The sequence below is a fragment of the Suncus etruscus genome, chromosome 18 (assembly GCF_024139225.1).
Source record: "Suncus etruscus isolate mSunEtr1 chromosome 18, mSunEtr1.pri.cur, whole genome shotgun sequence".
Taxonomy (NCBI): Eukaryota; Metazoa; Chordata; class Mammalia; order Eulipotyphla; family Soricidae; genus Suncus; species Suncus etruscus.
The window spans coordinates 40205450-40218058 of record NC_064865.1 but is presented as its reverse complement, the minus strand read 5'-3'; the positions used below and the strand labels follow the sequence as shown (position 1 = coordinate 40218058).

Sequence of the window (12609 nt, the reverse complement as noted above, 5' to 3'; positions counted from 1 at the left end):
ATGTCTATTTTCTTTGACAGCTATAACTCTTACTAAATATTCCCTTATACAGTGAAGATTTTCCCCACTTTTTATCTTTTCTTCTCTCTGTGAGCTGTTCAATAAGGAATATTTGGTGAAGTAGTCCCTCAGTTTAATGCTTATGTTTAACCATGTCATGGGGATTTATGGACTTGTTCTTGCAGCCCCCACATGGGCCTATAACACCATGTGGCATTGTTCCTTGTTTGCATAGGCACATTAAAATGGGAAAATACTATATATACAAATAAGTTCTTATCTAATAGAGGTAGGAACACAGAAATCTTGTAGAGCAATGGGTCCTTTTTTTATTTTATTTTTTTATTGTGACTGAAGTTCATTACACAGAATTATTTACGATACATAGTGACAATGAATGAAGGGCATTTCCACCACCAATGTTGTCCTCCCTCCACTCCTGTTCCCAGCATGTCTCCCACATCTCCCTCCTTTACCCCCCAGAATCCTAGTGCAAATGGTCTCCGCCTGGGGGCCGGGCGGTGGCGCTGGAGGTAAAGTGCCTGCCTTGCCTGCGCTAGCCTAGGACGGACCACGGTTCGATCCCCCGGCGTCCCATATGGTCCCCCAAGCCAGGAGCGACTTCTGAGCACATAGCCAGGAGTAACCCCTGAGCGTCACCGGGTGTGGCCCAAAAACCAAAAAAAAAAAAAAAAAAAATGGTCTCCGCCTTACAGCTTGTTATAGGTTGGGTATCTATTCTGTTTGGTGTTCCAGTCTGGTCATTTTTTTATTTACACTACATGTTCATATGACTGGTCCTGGTATTATTCTTTCATTCTTTCCCCCCCTCAATTTATGAGGCTGAATGATTCAAGTTATGCTATTCTGTTGGAGAAAAAAGGTTAAGGAAAAGAGGAGAAAAAAATTTGTTATCAACTACTAAAAAAGAAAAAAAAATCATCGAATAATATCCACAAAAGCGGAAAAGAAAGAAAAAAGTGGAAGAAAAAAGAGAAGGAAAATAATATCAAAAAACAAACAAAAATTAAAACAAAACCAGAAAAAGTGCTGCAGTGGCAGGGTTTGGTGTTACACCCTGAACATTGACATAATGACCTGGCACAGGCCTCTGAAGAATGGGCATTCTCCATTCACCCCTGAACCAGGGAAGCTAACTACGAAACATCCAAGACATTTATAATATCAGCTGGAAGCAATCCTCTACCAGGGAAGACCCTACTACTGCTCTGACATTGACCTGCTCAAAAGAGACTTCCCTCAACACTAAGAAGACTTGACAACAACGACCTGCTTACAGGACAGGGCTCTCTGCATTGCCCTTTTATTGTGAGGTGAAACTAGAGGACACTCTACACCATCCTGACTTCAATTTAAGATATGCAGATTCCAGGATCTTTAATACAGAAGCATGATACCAACAACAGAGACTGAAAAATAAAAGTGTATTGGCACTACAGACAATGGATTGGACAAACTAGTTTGCCTGGAGCCTAGAGTTGGACTTCTGCCAGTAAACTTTAGGAGTAGGGTCTCCTTGTATTTAGGCCAAGGCTTTTCCTTTCCATGTCCCTCATATTTTGGTGGGCCTATGCAAACAAAAACTGCAACTCTAACACCATTTTTACGCTGCTCCTTTGACTCTAATCCTTAAAAAAACCACTTAAACTTTTTTTTTTTTTTTTGGGCCACACCCGGCGGTGCTCAGGGGTTACTCCTGGCTGGCTGCTCAGAAATAGCTCCTGGCAGGCACGGGGGACCATACGGGACACCGGGATTCGAACCAACCACCTTTGGTCCTGTATTGGCTGTTTGCAAGGCAAACGCCGCTGTGCTATCTCTCTGGGCCCCACTTAAACTTTTGAGGTTAACTTAAACTAATATGCATGTGCAAGGAAATGTAAGAAAATACTATGCCTTCAAAGTTTAAGGAGTTACATAAGTTTTATGGCCTTAGATTGCTTTGCGTACTGCTAAGAAATGTATAATGTACTACAATCTGGGGACCTGAGGGACAAAGTAATTGTACATGGGTTCTATTTTACTTTTCTTTTTTTCTTTCTTTGTTTGTTTTTGTTTTTGTTTTTGTTTTTGGGCCATACCCGGCGGTGCTCAGAGGTTACTCCTGGCTGTCTGCTCAGAAATAGCTCCTGGCAGGCACGGGGAACCATATGGGACACCGGGATTTGAACCAACCACCTTAGGTCCTGGATCGGCTGCTTGCAAGGCAAACGTCGCTGTGCTATCTCTCCGGGCCCTATTTTACTTTTCTTAATGTTCTTTGGCTGAAAGATCAAAATTAAGGTATCTTCTAAGAATTCTGTTTATGGGTGATTGTCCTTCCACTGTAACTTTACCTTGTCCTCTTTCTTTGCATCTTTGTTCTCATAATTAAAAATAAATTTATTTTAAAAAATGACAATAAGATAATACCTCACACTGGAAAGAATGACTTGTATTGCATGAAAAGATAACAAACCAGTGCTGACAGCAATATGGTACACCATATGGTCCTGAGGCCACTAGGAGTGATCTCTGGGCATAGAACTATAAGTAAGCCCTGAGCACTGTAGGGTGTGGCCCAAAACAAAAACAAAACAAAAAAAGAGACTGGAGTGATAATATAGCAGGTAAGTGTGTTTGCCTTGCATGCAGATGACCTGGGTTTGGTTCTCTATATCCCATGCAGTCCCTGAGCAATGCCAGAAGTGATTCCTGACTGTAGAGTCAGGAGTAACCTCTGAGTATCATCAAGTATGGCCCCCAACGGCCCCCAAAAATATATGCCCACCCCTGTTCACTGGAACACTTAGTATAATAGTCAGGATATAGAAACAACCCAAATGCTGAACAACAAACAAATGGATAAAGTAGCGATAAGATAGATAGATCTATGTAGATACATATAAAATACATGTATGTGTATCTCTATGAATATACATATAGAATACAGTATAGTATAAAATATAAAATACAGTAATAAGAAAAAATAAAATCTTGCCACTTAAATAGAACTGGAGGGTATCACGTTAAGCAAAATAAGTCAGAGGTTGAAGGATAAATAGGTTTCACTCATCTGTGGTACAGAGAGAAACAAAACAAGGTAACAGATAGTATCAAACAAAGCTAAACCTTAGGTCCTGGTGGGAGAGATCGTGAGGAAAAAAATGTGCCAAGCAGACATCCAATTACAAACAAGATAGCACACAGTTGTTTGTTTCTGCAATTATGCCATCAATATTTAGTGGCAAAGCAACAGCAGAAGAGACGATTCAGATGGGAGGAAAGGATTAATACAAAAGAATAGAGAGAGCCTAAGAAATACTATAAAAAGAGAGCACAGGGCTGGAGAACATACCAAGAGGGGCCCAACACAGAGACATTAAGCAGATAGGGCTTTTATGAAGAATTCAAAAGCTAAGGGAGACTTTGAAGATACTGTACATCTTTAAATCAGCTAATCCAAGGCAAAGAGTGCAATTTTTTTGGTTTTTAGCTCATACCATGCAGCGTTCAGGAGTTATTCTTGGCTCTATGCTCAGATATCGCTCCTGGCAGGCTCAGAGGACCATATGGGATGCTGGGATTCGAACCACAGTTCTGCATACAAGGCAAACAAACACCCTATCTCCGTGCTATCTCTCTGGCCCCAAGTGCATTTTTTTTTATCATAGCAAGCAAAACTGAATGTTATTTTCTTAGAGGATACATTACTTATCCAAATTTCATATGTGCATAAATAAGAAGTTCCGTCAACTTTCTACCATTACCTTCAGCAGATAAAGGAATAAATTACAAATATAATAGCTAATATTGTTACTCATTTATCATTTTCCCAGGTAACTTTTTTGTTTTGTTTTGCCTTTTTTTTTTCCTAAAAAAAAATTGTTTGGGGCCAGAGAATAGCACAGCGGTAGAGCATTTGCTTTGCATGCAGCTGATCCAGGATGAAGCTTGGTTCAATCCCCCATGCCCTATATGGTCCCCCATGCCAGGAGTGATTTCTGATTGCATAGCTAGGAGTGACCCCTGAACATCACAGGGTGTGGCCCAAAAAGCCAAAACTAAATTATTTGTTTTGGGCCACACCCAGCACTTTTTACTCCTGGCTTATTCCTGGCTCTGTGCTCAGGTCCCCTGGTGAGCTCAGGGGCCCATAAAAAATGCCGGGGATTGAACCTGGGCCAGCAGCATGCAAGGCAAGTACACTACCTGCCCTCCATGGACCCCCAAGCTACTTTTCCTCTTTTATGTATGTTAAGTAAAGATGGAAACAGATTTAAAACTTTTATGGAAATATGAATTCGAAATAGACATGTACATATCACAATGTTAAAATTAGGAGATGCCATTTCATTTAATTATTTTTGCCTATGACAAATAATACAGAATTCTAACATAAAAAAGCTTCTCACTGATGAACTTATTTAAAATATTCCTTATATTATATATTACATATCTATTCCCCAGCCATTTTTACAGTAAATATAACCTTGATTGTGTGATCATCACATATAATAATATGTTTTCTCAAGGCAGCTTTTGATAAACTGTAATGAAAAGATAAAATGTAAATGTTTCCTTATTTTCAAAGAATAATTTTGTTTGCTTGTTTTTTTTTTTTTTTGCCACACCCAGCAGTGCCAGGTTTTATGCTCAGGGATCAGTCCTTTTCACTTAAGACACTCAAGGAGGGGCCGGGTGGTGGCGCTAAAGGTAAGGTGCCTGCCTTGCCTGCGCTAGCCTTGGACGGACCGCGGTTCGATCCCCCGGTGTCCCATATGGTCCCCCAAGCCAGGAGCAACTTCTGAGCGCATACCAGGAGTAACCCTTGAGCGTCACCGGGTGAGGCCCAAAGACAAAAAAAAAAACTATTAAGAAGAAATTATAGGATAAAGAATGGTCAGACAGCAGGAGTCAGGAGTATTAATCTTCAACCATGGCAGTGAGGAGAAAAAGGCTATGATGAATACCTGTATGTAAAGTCTTTAAGAAAAAAGTAGACCCACAAACCCGTCATATGGATATGTGGGAATAGTGCTCCAGGTCAACAGCTGAAACCAGTGCAAAGGTTCTGCTAGAAATGTGGTTGTCTACATCAGTGGTCTTCAACCTTTCTACACCTGTGAACAGGTACCAATTCTGCAATCGAGTGTATGAACCAGCGGTTAAATCAAGGTGGTAGATGAGTGGTATTCAACCTTTTGAGTGTCATCCTTGCGCAGGGGCCATGCTAATCTTCCAATTTTAGTATATGTGCTGCGGAAGCAAGCACAGCTATTCAACCTTTTGAGTACTGTGGGCCAGCATTGGTGTGTGGACAGGTGGTTGAAGTCTACATTCAACAAAGAACAAACAGGCCAGAGAAACTGCAATGGAGAGTGGAAAAGGTGACAGATGGGACCAGAGAGCGCAGAGGACTGACTCAGCATCTTTCAGAACATGCACCATGCTTGATCACTTAAAGTTTCCTTCCTCTCATTAGGTGCCTCAATTCAATGCACAGGGTCATGTTGGTCTCATTTATTGTATGTGACCCAGATGACTGTATCTTGCACAAAATAAAAACTAACAAAGTAAATCAAAGCTCAATTGTAACGCTAGAAATTCACTCAGAGTGAAAGTCTAACTTTATTCTAGTTGTACAATAATTTTCAGAAAGCTAAGTTAAATGAATATCTGCTAGGGGCTGTTGACTGACCCTGCAGTGATAGAAATTATGCTAGATAACGGAAGAATGGGGAACCTCTTGCACTTTCTTCCCTCTTCAAGAATTAAGCAAAAATAATAATACAGATATTAAGAAACTAGGGCTAGGAAGAAAAGGGGAAAGTAGGGCGAGACTAGTGACAACTTAGTTTTTCTCAAATTTGAGGAAATGATTCTCACTGAGTACAACAATTCTTCCTGTCTATAAAGTTTCATCAGAAAAACACAGAGTTAAGAAAAGACAATGCGGGCCCGGAGAGATAGCACAGCGGTGTTTGCCTTGCAAGCAGCCGATCCAGGACCAAAGGTGGTTGGTTCGAATCCCGGTGTCCCATATGGTCCCCCATGCCTGCCAGGAGCTATTTCTGAGAAGACAGCCAGGAGTAACCCCTGAGTATCGCCGGGTGTAGCCCAAAAAAAAAAAAAAAAAAAAAAAAAAAAAAGAAAAGACAATGCTGGGGCCGGGTGGTGGCGCAAGAGGTAAGGTGCCTGCCTCGCCTGCGCTAGCCTTGGATGGACCACAGTTCGATCCCCCGGAGTCCCATATGGTCCCCCAAGCCAGGAGCAACTTCTGAGCGCATAGCCCCTGAGCGTTACTGGGTGTGGCCCAAAAACCAAAAAAAAAAAAAAAAAAAGAAAAGAAAAGACAATGCTGGGGTCGGAATGATAGCGCAGTGATAGGGCATTCTCTTGCATGCAGCTGACCCAGAACAGACCTCAGTTTGATCCCCAGTGTCCTATATGGTCCCCCAAGCCAGGAGCGATTTCTGAGCACAGAGCCAGGAGTAACCCCTGAGCATCACTCAGTATAGTCCAAAAATTAAAAGGGAAAGACAATGCTGAGACTGAAAAGAGGAGGTGCAGTTTAAACATTGCTGGTGGTAGCCAAACACCACAATGCCCTGATGGCCCAGGTAATCCCTGGCACTGCAGGGTCCTAACAGTGCCCTGTCTTTGATACCTTGCTTCAAATCACCAGCCTGGTTAGTCTAGAATCACCAGAAACAGACCCCAGGTTTCCTGAGAACCCCTCTCACCCTTTCCCACCCCTCAAAAAATTTGTATAATAGTAGAGCAAAACTATTTCTTAATCGAAGGATAGGAATCTCAAACCGGCTCCTTCAACCGCCAGATGTCTAACACTAACTCAACACTCAGTGTGCATAGGCACATCTGTGATGTCACCTCTTGAAAGAGCATCCTAACAAGAAGTCAGTGTAGGGCTGGGGAGAGAAAGTCAAGAGAGTGAGCTCATGATTTGCACATAAAAAGCCCCAGCATCGCACAAGCCCCTGAACACCACCACTGCAAGTAATCTCTGAACAAGTCAGGAGATGTACTGCTTGGTGCAATCCCAAAATGAAACCAAAAAAGCAGCTACTATAAACATTCAAATGACTTCTGATACCTATATAGAGCTTTATCAAGCTAGGGTGCCCCCTAGACAACCATATCGCATGGCAGTCAAAAACAACTCAGTATACTTATCGTTTGACTGTACATTTTCCAAACACCATCCCAAATTTTTATCTTCAGTAACGGCACATTGAGTGTTTCTAATGGTTGGAACTTTTTCCACTGTTTGCAGGATGCCTGTCAAGTGGTACAAATGTGAATACATGACAAATAAAAAGTGATCATTGAGGGGCTAGAGCAATAGTGCAGAATGTGTTAACCTGAGTTGGATTCCTGATTCACTTAGGGTCCTGCCCAAGCATCCTCAGGAGTGATGCCTGAGCCAGGAATGAGTCAGGAATGAACCCTAACCACCACCAGGTCTTGATCTCCCCTATGAAAAAAAAAGTGCTAACTGAAATGTGAATGTACAAATACATATGATGCAACACTGTAAATATGAACAGAAATTCAAGATCTTGTTCATTACCAAAGATAACTCATGTTCAAAATTGCAGCCTGCTCCCAAACTCTCTAGCCTCCAGCAAGTTTGATCTGGCGGGAACGCTGGGGTTCTGTTAGCTTGTTTTGTTTGACATAAGACTAATGCTTTTAGGAAGTACAGTTATTGTTTCACCACAGAAGCCAAACTACCACTTGTTAATGCTAAACTTAATTTATTTGTCTGATCCTGAAGATATTAAAGATGACAGATTCCAAATGATAAACATTAGTTTCTTATGCAAATCTTAAATGAGTATACTTGTAGAATGACTCTGTGACTGAGACACTATTTTTTTAGTCTTACAAAAAAAATGTAAAAAGTAAACAGAACAGTTCCCTAAAGGCAAATATGCACCTGTCACTCTATTTTCAGAGATTCTCTGGGATAAGAAATACTTCAAAAAACAAATACCTTTACTTCATCATCATTCATGAGTGATATCTGGAACTCAGAGTCAAGCTGGTAAGTTGGTAAGTTTAAATTTCTTTGCCCTGACCAAACTATAATTTTATCAATGAGAAGATTAATGTTTCTGATTATTCTGAGCCTATTGTACTACTGAACTCAATAATATTCAAAACACAGCATTAAACTGTCTCCTAAAAGATGAATTGAATTATTTATAAAGAATAAGAACTTGGGACCGAGAGATAGCATGGAGGTAAGGCGTTTGCTTTTCATGTAGAAAGACGGTGGTTCAAATCCCTGCATCCCATATGGTTCCCTGAGCCTGCCAGGAGCGATTTCTGAGCGTAGAGCCAGGAGTAACCCCTGAGCGCTGCTGGGTGTGACCCCCCCCCCAAAAGAACTTTAGTGACATCATGTCATGATAATAATATTACACGTTGGGGCCGGAGTGGTGGCACTGGAGGTAAGGCATCTGCCTTGCCAGTGCTAGCCTAGGACAGACATTGGTTTGATCCCCGGCGTCCCATATTCCCCCCAAGCCAGGAGCGATTTCTGAGTGCATAGCCAGGAGTAACCCCTGAGCATCAATGGGTGTGGCTCCCCCAAATAAATAATATTACATTTCAATTATAACTCAGTTGAACTAAGAATAAAATAACTTGTCAGAAACCAGCTAGACTGAAGAAAGGGCACATTACTGCTTAGCAGTTATGGTATTTGTGAAATAAAGAAATATCTCCAACTATAGTTGAGTGGGTTACTTGGAGTCAGTGGGCCTTCAAATACAGAAAGGAACCAATTCACAGTGTTTTAAATAAGCCCTGGCCTTAGATAAGGTCTTTTCCCATCATGCCTGATTAAGTCAAAGCAGATCATTCGTCCAGGCTAGCAAAGCATCACTTTGTTAAATACATCCTGCTCTCATTATAGCTTACAATTCTAATACAGCAAATGTTTCCAAGGTAGTTAACACAGTATTTCATCATTTGTTCCACAATTATAGAAAAATCTACCCTTCTTAGGGCAATAAAAGTACATGGCAACGCATTAAAATGATGAAATCTCATGACCCATTTTATCCAGACTCACAGAAGATACGAAAACAAGAGTAAATCCTGAGGTAAAACTGTGGATTTGGGGTGATTATGTGTCCATGTAACTTGATCCTCAGTAAAAATGCGTTACTATCATTGATGGTGCAGGAAGCCAGGCCCGTGCAGGAAGAGGGGGTATAAGGAAAGCCTCAGTATCCCCTCTCAATTTGTTATAAGCCTGAAAATGGCCTAGAAGCTTTTAAATGATAAAAATGAACTTGGGGGGGGTGGAGAAAAAAAACATTCAAAATATTCTCCTTTCCAAGTAGAGCCAACGGCAAGGCCCACCATTTGGAACACACAAGCCCCTGCCTGAGCAAGCTGCAGTCGTCTCTGGAAGCCTCTCGGATCTGGTGCCAGGCTGGGCTAGAGAAAGCACAGCTGTTCTGAGCTATTGTCTATTTTAGCCTTTGCTTGTTTCTTCAACTTTCATTAGTAGGATCAAGGCTAATCTGAGCGGGAATTCTTGTACGTGGACCAGATCCTCCGCTTTCATCTTCAGAACGGATGTTCCAACTAAGTGCAAATGATGGTCTATGTTTTTTGCTATCTTTTCGTCTCCTTTCCTTTTCCATTTCCAAGACTGTGTTTCTTTTTTCAGGTCCCACCCCCTGCTCCGTCTTTTCTTAGAGAGAACATACAAGCTCCAACATAACCGTCTGCGCTTTCTTTGAGAAAGGAGTAAAAGGCATTGATATTCATCGGGGACAATACAGGTGGAAGACGCGGACCTCAGGGTGAGGGTGGGGAGAAACTGAGCTACATTTAGCATCAGTGACAGCCAGCAGCAGGGTTTAAAAAAAAAAGGCAGCAATAATCTACAATTCTTTTATTGAGGATGGTGGGGAATGCGATGTGGGCTTCCCCAGTGATGCTTCAGGATACTCCTGACAATACTGGATCTAATGGCACCAGCCCAACCAACAGCTCAATGTTTAGTCCTATGATTCGAAGAGGCTAGCGACCATCAAAGTTAACCCTGCTGGTATTTATAAGGACCGTGTGTTTTGGGGGTAGGTAGAAGGTGGCGGTGGGCCTTTTGCAGGTACATGTTTTCATTCCTTTGAGCTACCTCTCCAATCCCTACAATTTATTTCTTTATTTTGCTCTGTTTTGTTTTCAAATTTTTGGCCACACCCAGCTAGCTATGTTCAGGGATTACTTACTCCTGGCTCTGCTCTCAGAAATTACTCCTGGCCGGCTCAGGGGATCATATGCCATGCTGAGGATCGAATGCAGGTTGGCTGTGTGCAAAGCAAATGCCCTACCCGATGTACTATCACTCCGCCTTCACCCTATAATTTTTTTGTTTCTGGGTTACACCCGACAGTGCTCAGGGGTTACTCCTGGTTCTACACTCAGAAATCGCTCCTGGCAGGCTCAGGGGGCCATATAAGATGCTGGGATTTGAACCACTATCCTTCTGCATGCAAGACAAATGCCCTACCTCCATGCTATCTCTCCGGCCTGCCCCACTACAATTTTTTATAAACTTTCTCAACAGTCACCTTGTCCAGATAGAAATGTCATAATTTCAGCAAGTCAAAATATATAAGCTAAAGGTGCTGGGAGTAAAAGAGAGATAATTCAGATACTGAAAAAAAATGACAGTAGTAAATTCATATGAAGATGAAAAGGTATGAACAAGGAATCTGCCTTGCACACAACTGGGCATGCAAGGGCATGAAGAGAGGGTGACACAACTTTTATCAATATGGCCTGCAACCAACAAACAAATATTCCCCCATCTGAGGTGTATCAGCCTGCATGGCTTCTCAGACTACTATCCTTGGCAGTTTTCAGTTCCACAGCCTACAGTGATTTTCAATTGAACATAACTTCGTATTAGCTTCTCACATCATTTTCTCCAGCCCTCCACTTATGATTCCTAATCATCTCCGGCTCTGATTTCCAGGGGGATCCAGGGCTAAAACAATAGAGATAATCACAAAATTGAGATCATTTCTCAACATGTGATGCTTTCCCCTTGTCATATTACAGCAATCCAATGCTTCAAGCATGAACATGCAGTTCTAGTCATTTTCCTAAACACAAGTGGTATAAACAGAGAGAAAGTCTACAGAGAACCCAGACTCCGTAACATTTCTTGGCACAAATATAATGATGCTAAGATGTTCCTTTAAAGCTGGGACAGATCATTTGAGAACAAAGATCATCTTCAAAATTCCCTATGCTCTTGTCCACAGAGCTCTGACTCACCGCTTAAGACTCACCACCAACTCTCCAATGGAGAGCAACAAGCCTGAAACACCTGTTATATTTATCCTCAAGCTGTGGAAGAGTTGGAAGCAGAAATAAAGAATCCTCAAAACAACTCCACGAACAGAAATGGACTGCTAATAAACACAAAAGATATACTTACACATCACTGAACTCCTCCAGAGACCTCGCAGGTGTGAAAACATCCAACAAACCAATTACCTATAAGAAATCATAAAAAATTAAACTGAGTGAGTGATGTGTTTACTATGGAATCCATCATATCTTCATCAAAGGAGTTAATTCCAAATCTAGTCAGGTCAATTTCAGTGATAATCCAACATCATTTATTTAACATCCTAACTTATTTTCTACTAAAAATTACACTTTGGTATTTTTTTAACTTGTTAACATTCACTGTTCATAATATATATATATATATATATATATATATTTAGGTTTTACTTGTTTTATTTTGTGTTTTTTGGGAGGAGGCATCTGACAGTGCTGAAACCTGACTCTGGGCTCTGAGCTCATATCGGACTCAGTGGACATTATAGGGTGCCAGGGAAGGAACCCAGATTACTATACATGTTCATAATATTTTATTTCACTATTAAAAAGCCTATGGGGGTGAGGCCAGAATAGAGGTAGGGCATTTGCCTTCCATGCAGAAGGAAGGTTCAATTCCATCATCCCATATGGTCCCCCGAGCCTGGCAGGAGCGATTTCTGAGCGTAGAGCCAGGAGTAACCCCTGAGTGCTGCTGGGTGTGACCCAAAAACCAAAAGCAAAAACAAAACAAAACAAAACAAAACAAAAAAACCACTTATGGGGCAAGGTGCCAGAGAAATAGTATAGTGGGATAAGATGCTTGCTTTTAATGCAGCAAACACAGGTTTGATTCACTGCATCCCATATGGTCCCCTGAGCCTGCCAAGAGTGATTCTTGAGTACCAAGTCAGGAGTAAAACTTGAGCAATGCAAGGTGTGGCCCTAAAACCAAATAAAATAAAATAAAGTAAATCAAAACAACCACAAAAAGTTTCTCCTGAAAGAAAAGACTAAGCACAATGAGTTCACCCTGAGTTCTTCCAAAATGGCAAAGAGGACTTATTTCCTATTCTTTGTAAGCTCTTTCAGAAAGTTGAAATGGAATCCTCCTAATAAGAGGTAGAAGTGGGGGCCCGGAGAGATAGCACAGCGGTGTTTGCCTTGCAAGCAGCCGAACCAGGACCTAAGGTGGTTGGTTCGAATCCCAGTGTCCCATATGGTCCC

The 12609-nt window shown here is 41.5% G+C and overlaps 1 protein-coding gene and 1 pseudogene across 2 annotated transcripts in view; both read right to left on the bottom strand.

Annotated features, from left to right (window-relative positions):
* MAPK14 (mitogen-activated protein kinase 14) overlaps positions 1-12609 on the bottom strand; it is a 97227-nt gene that overhangs the window by 40494 nt on the left and 44124 nt on the right. For both annotated transcript variants that reach the window (XM_049765270.1, XM_049765269.1), the window contains exon 3: positions 11495-11553. In XM_049765270.1, the coding sequence (XP_049621227.1) occupies positions 11495-11553 (59 nt within the window). The remainder of the gene's footprint in view (positions 1-11494; positions 11554-12609) is intronic.
* Positions 5184-5275, bottom strand: LOC125996814 (uncharacterized; annotated as a pseudogene).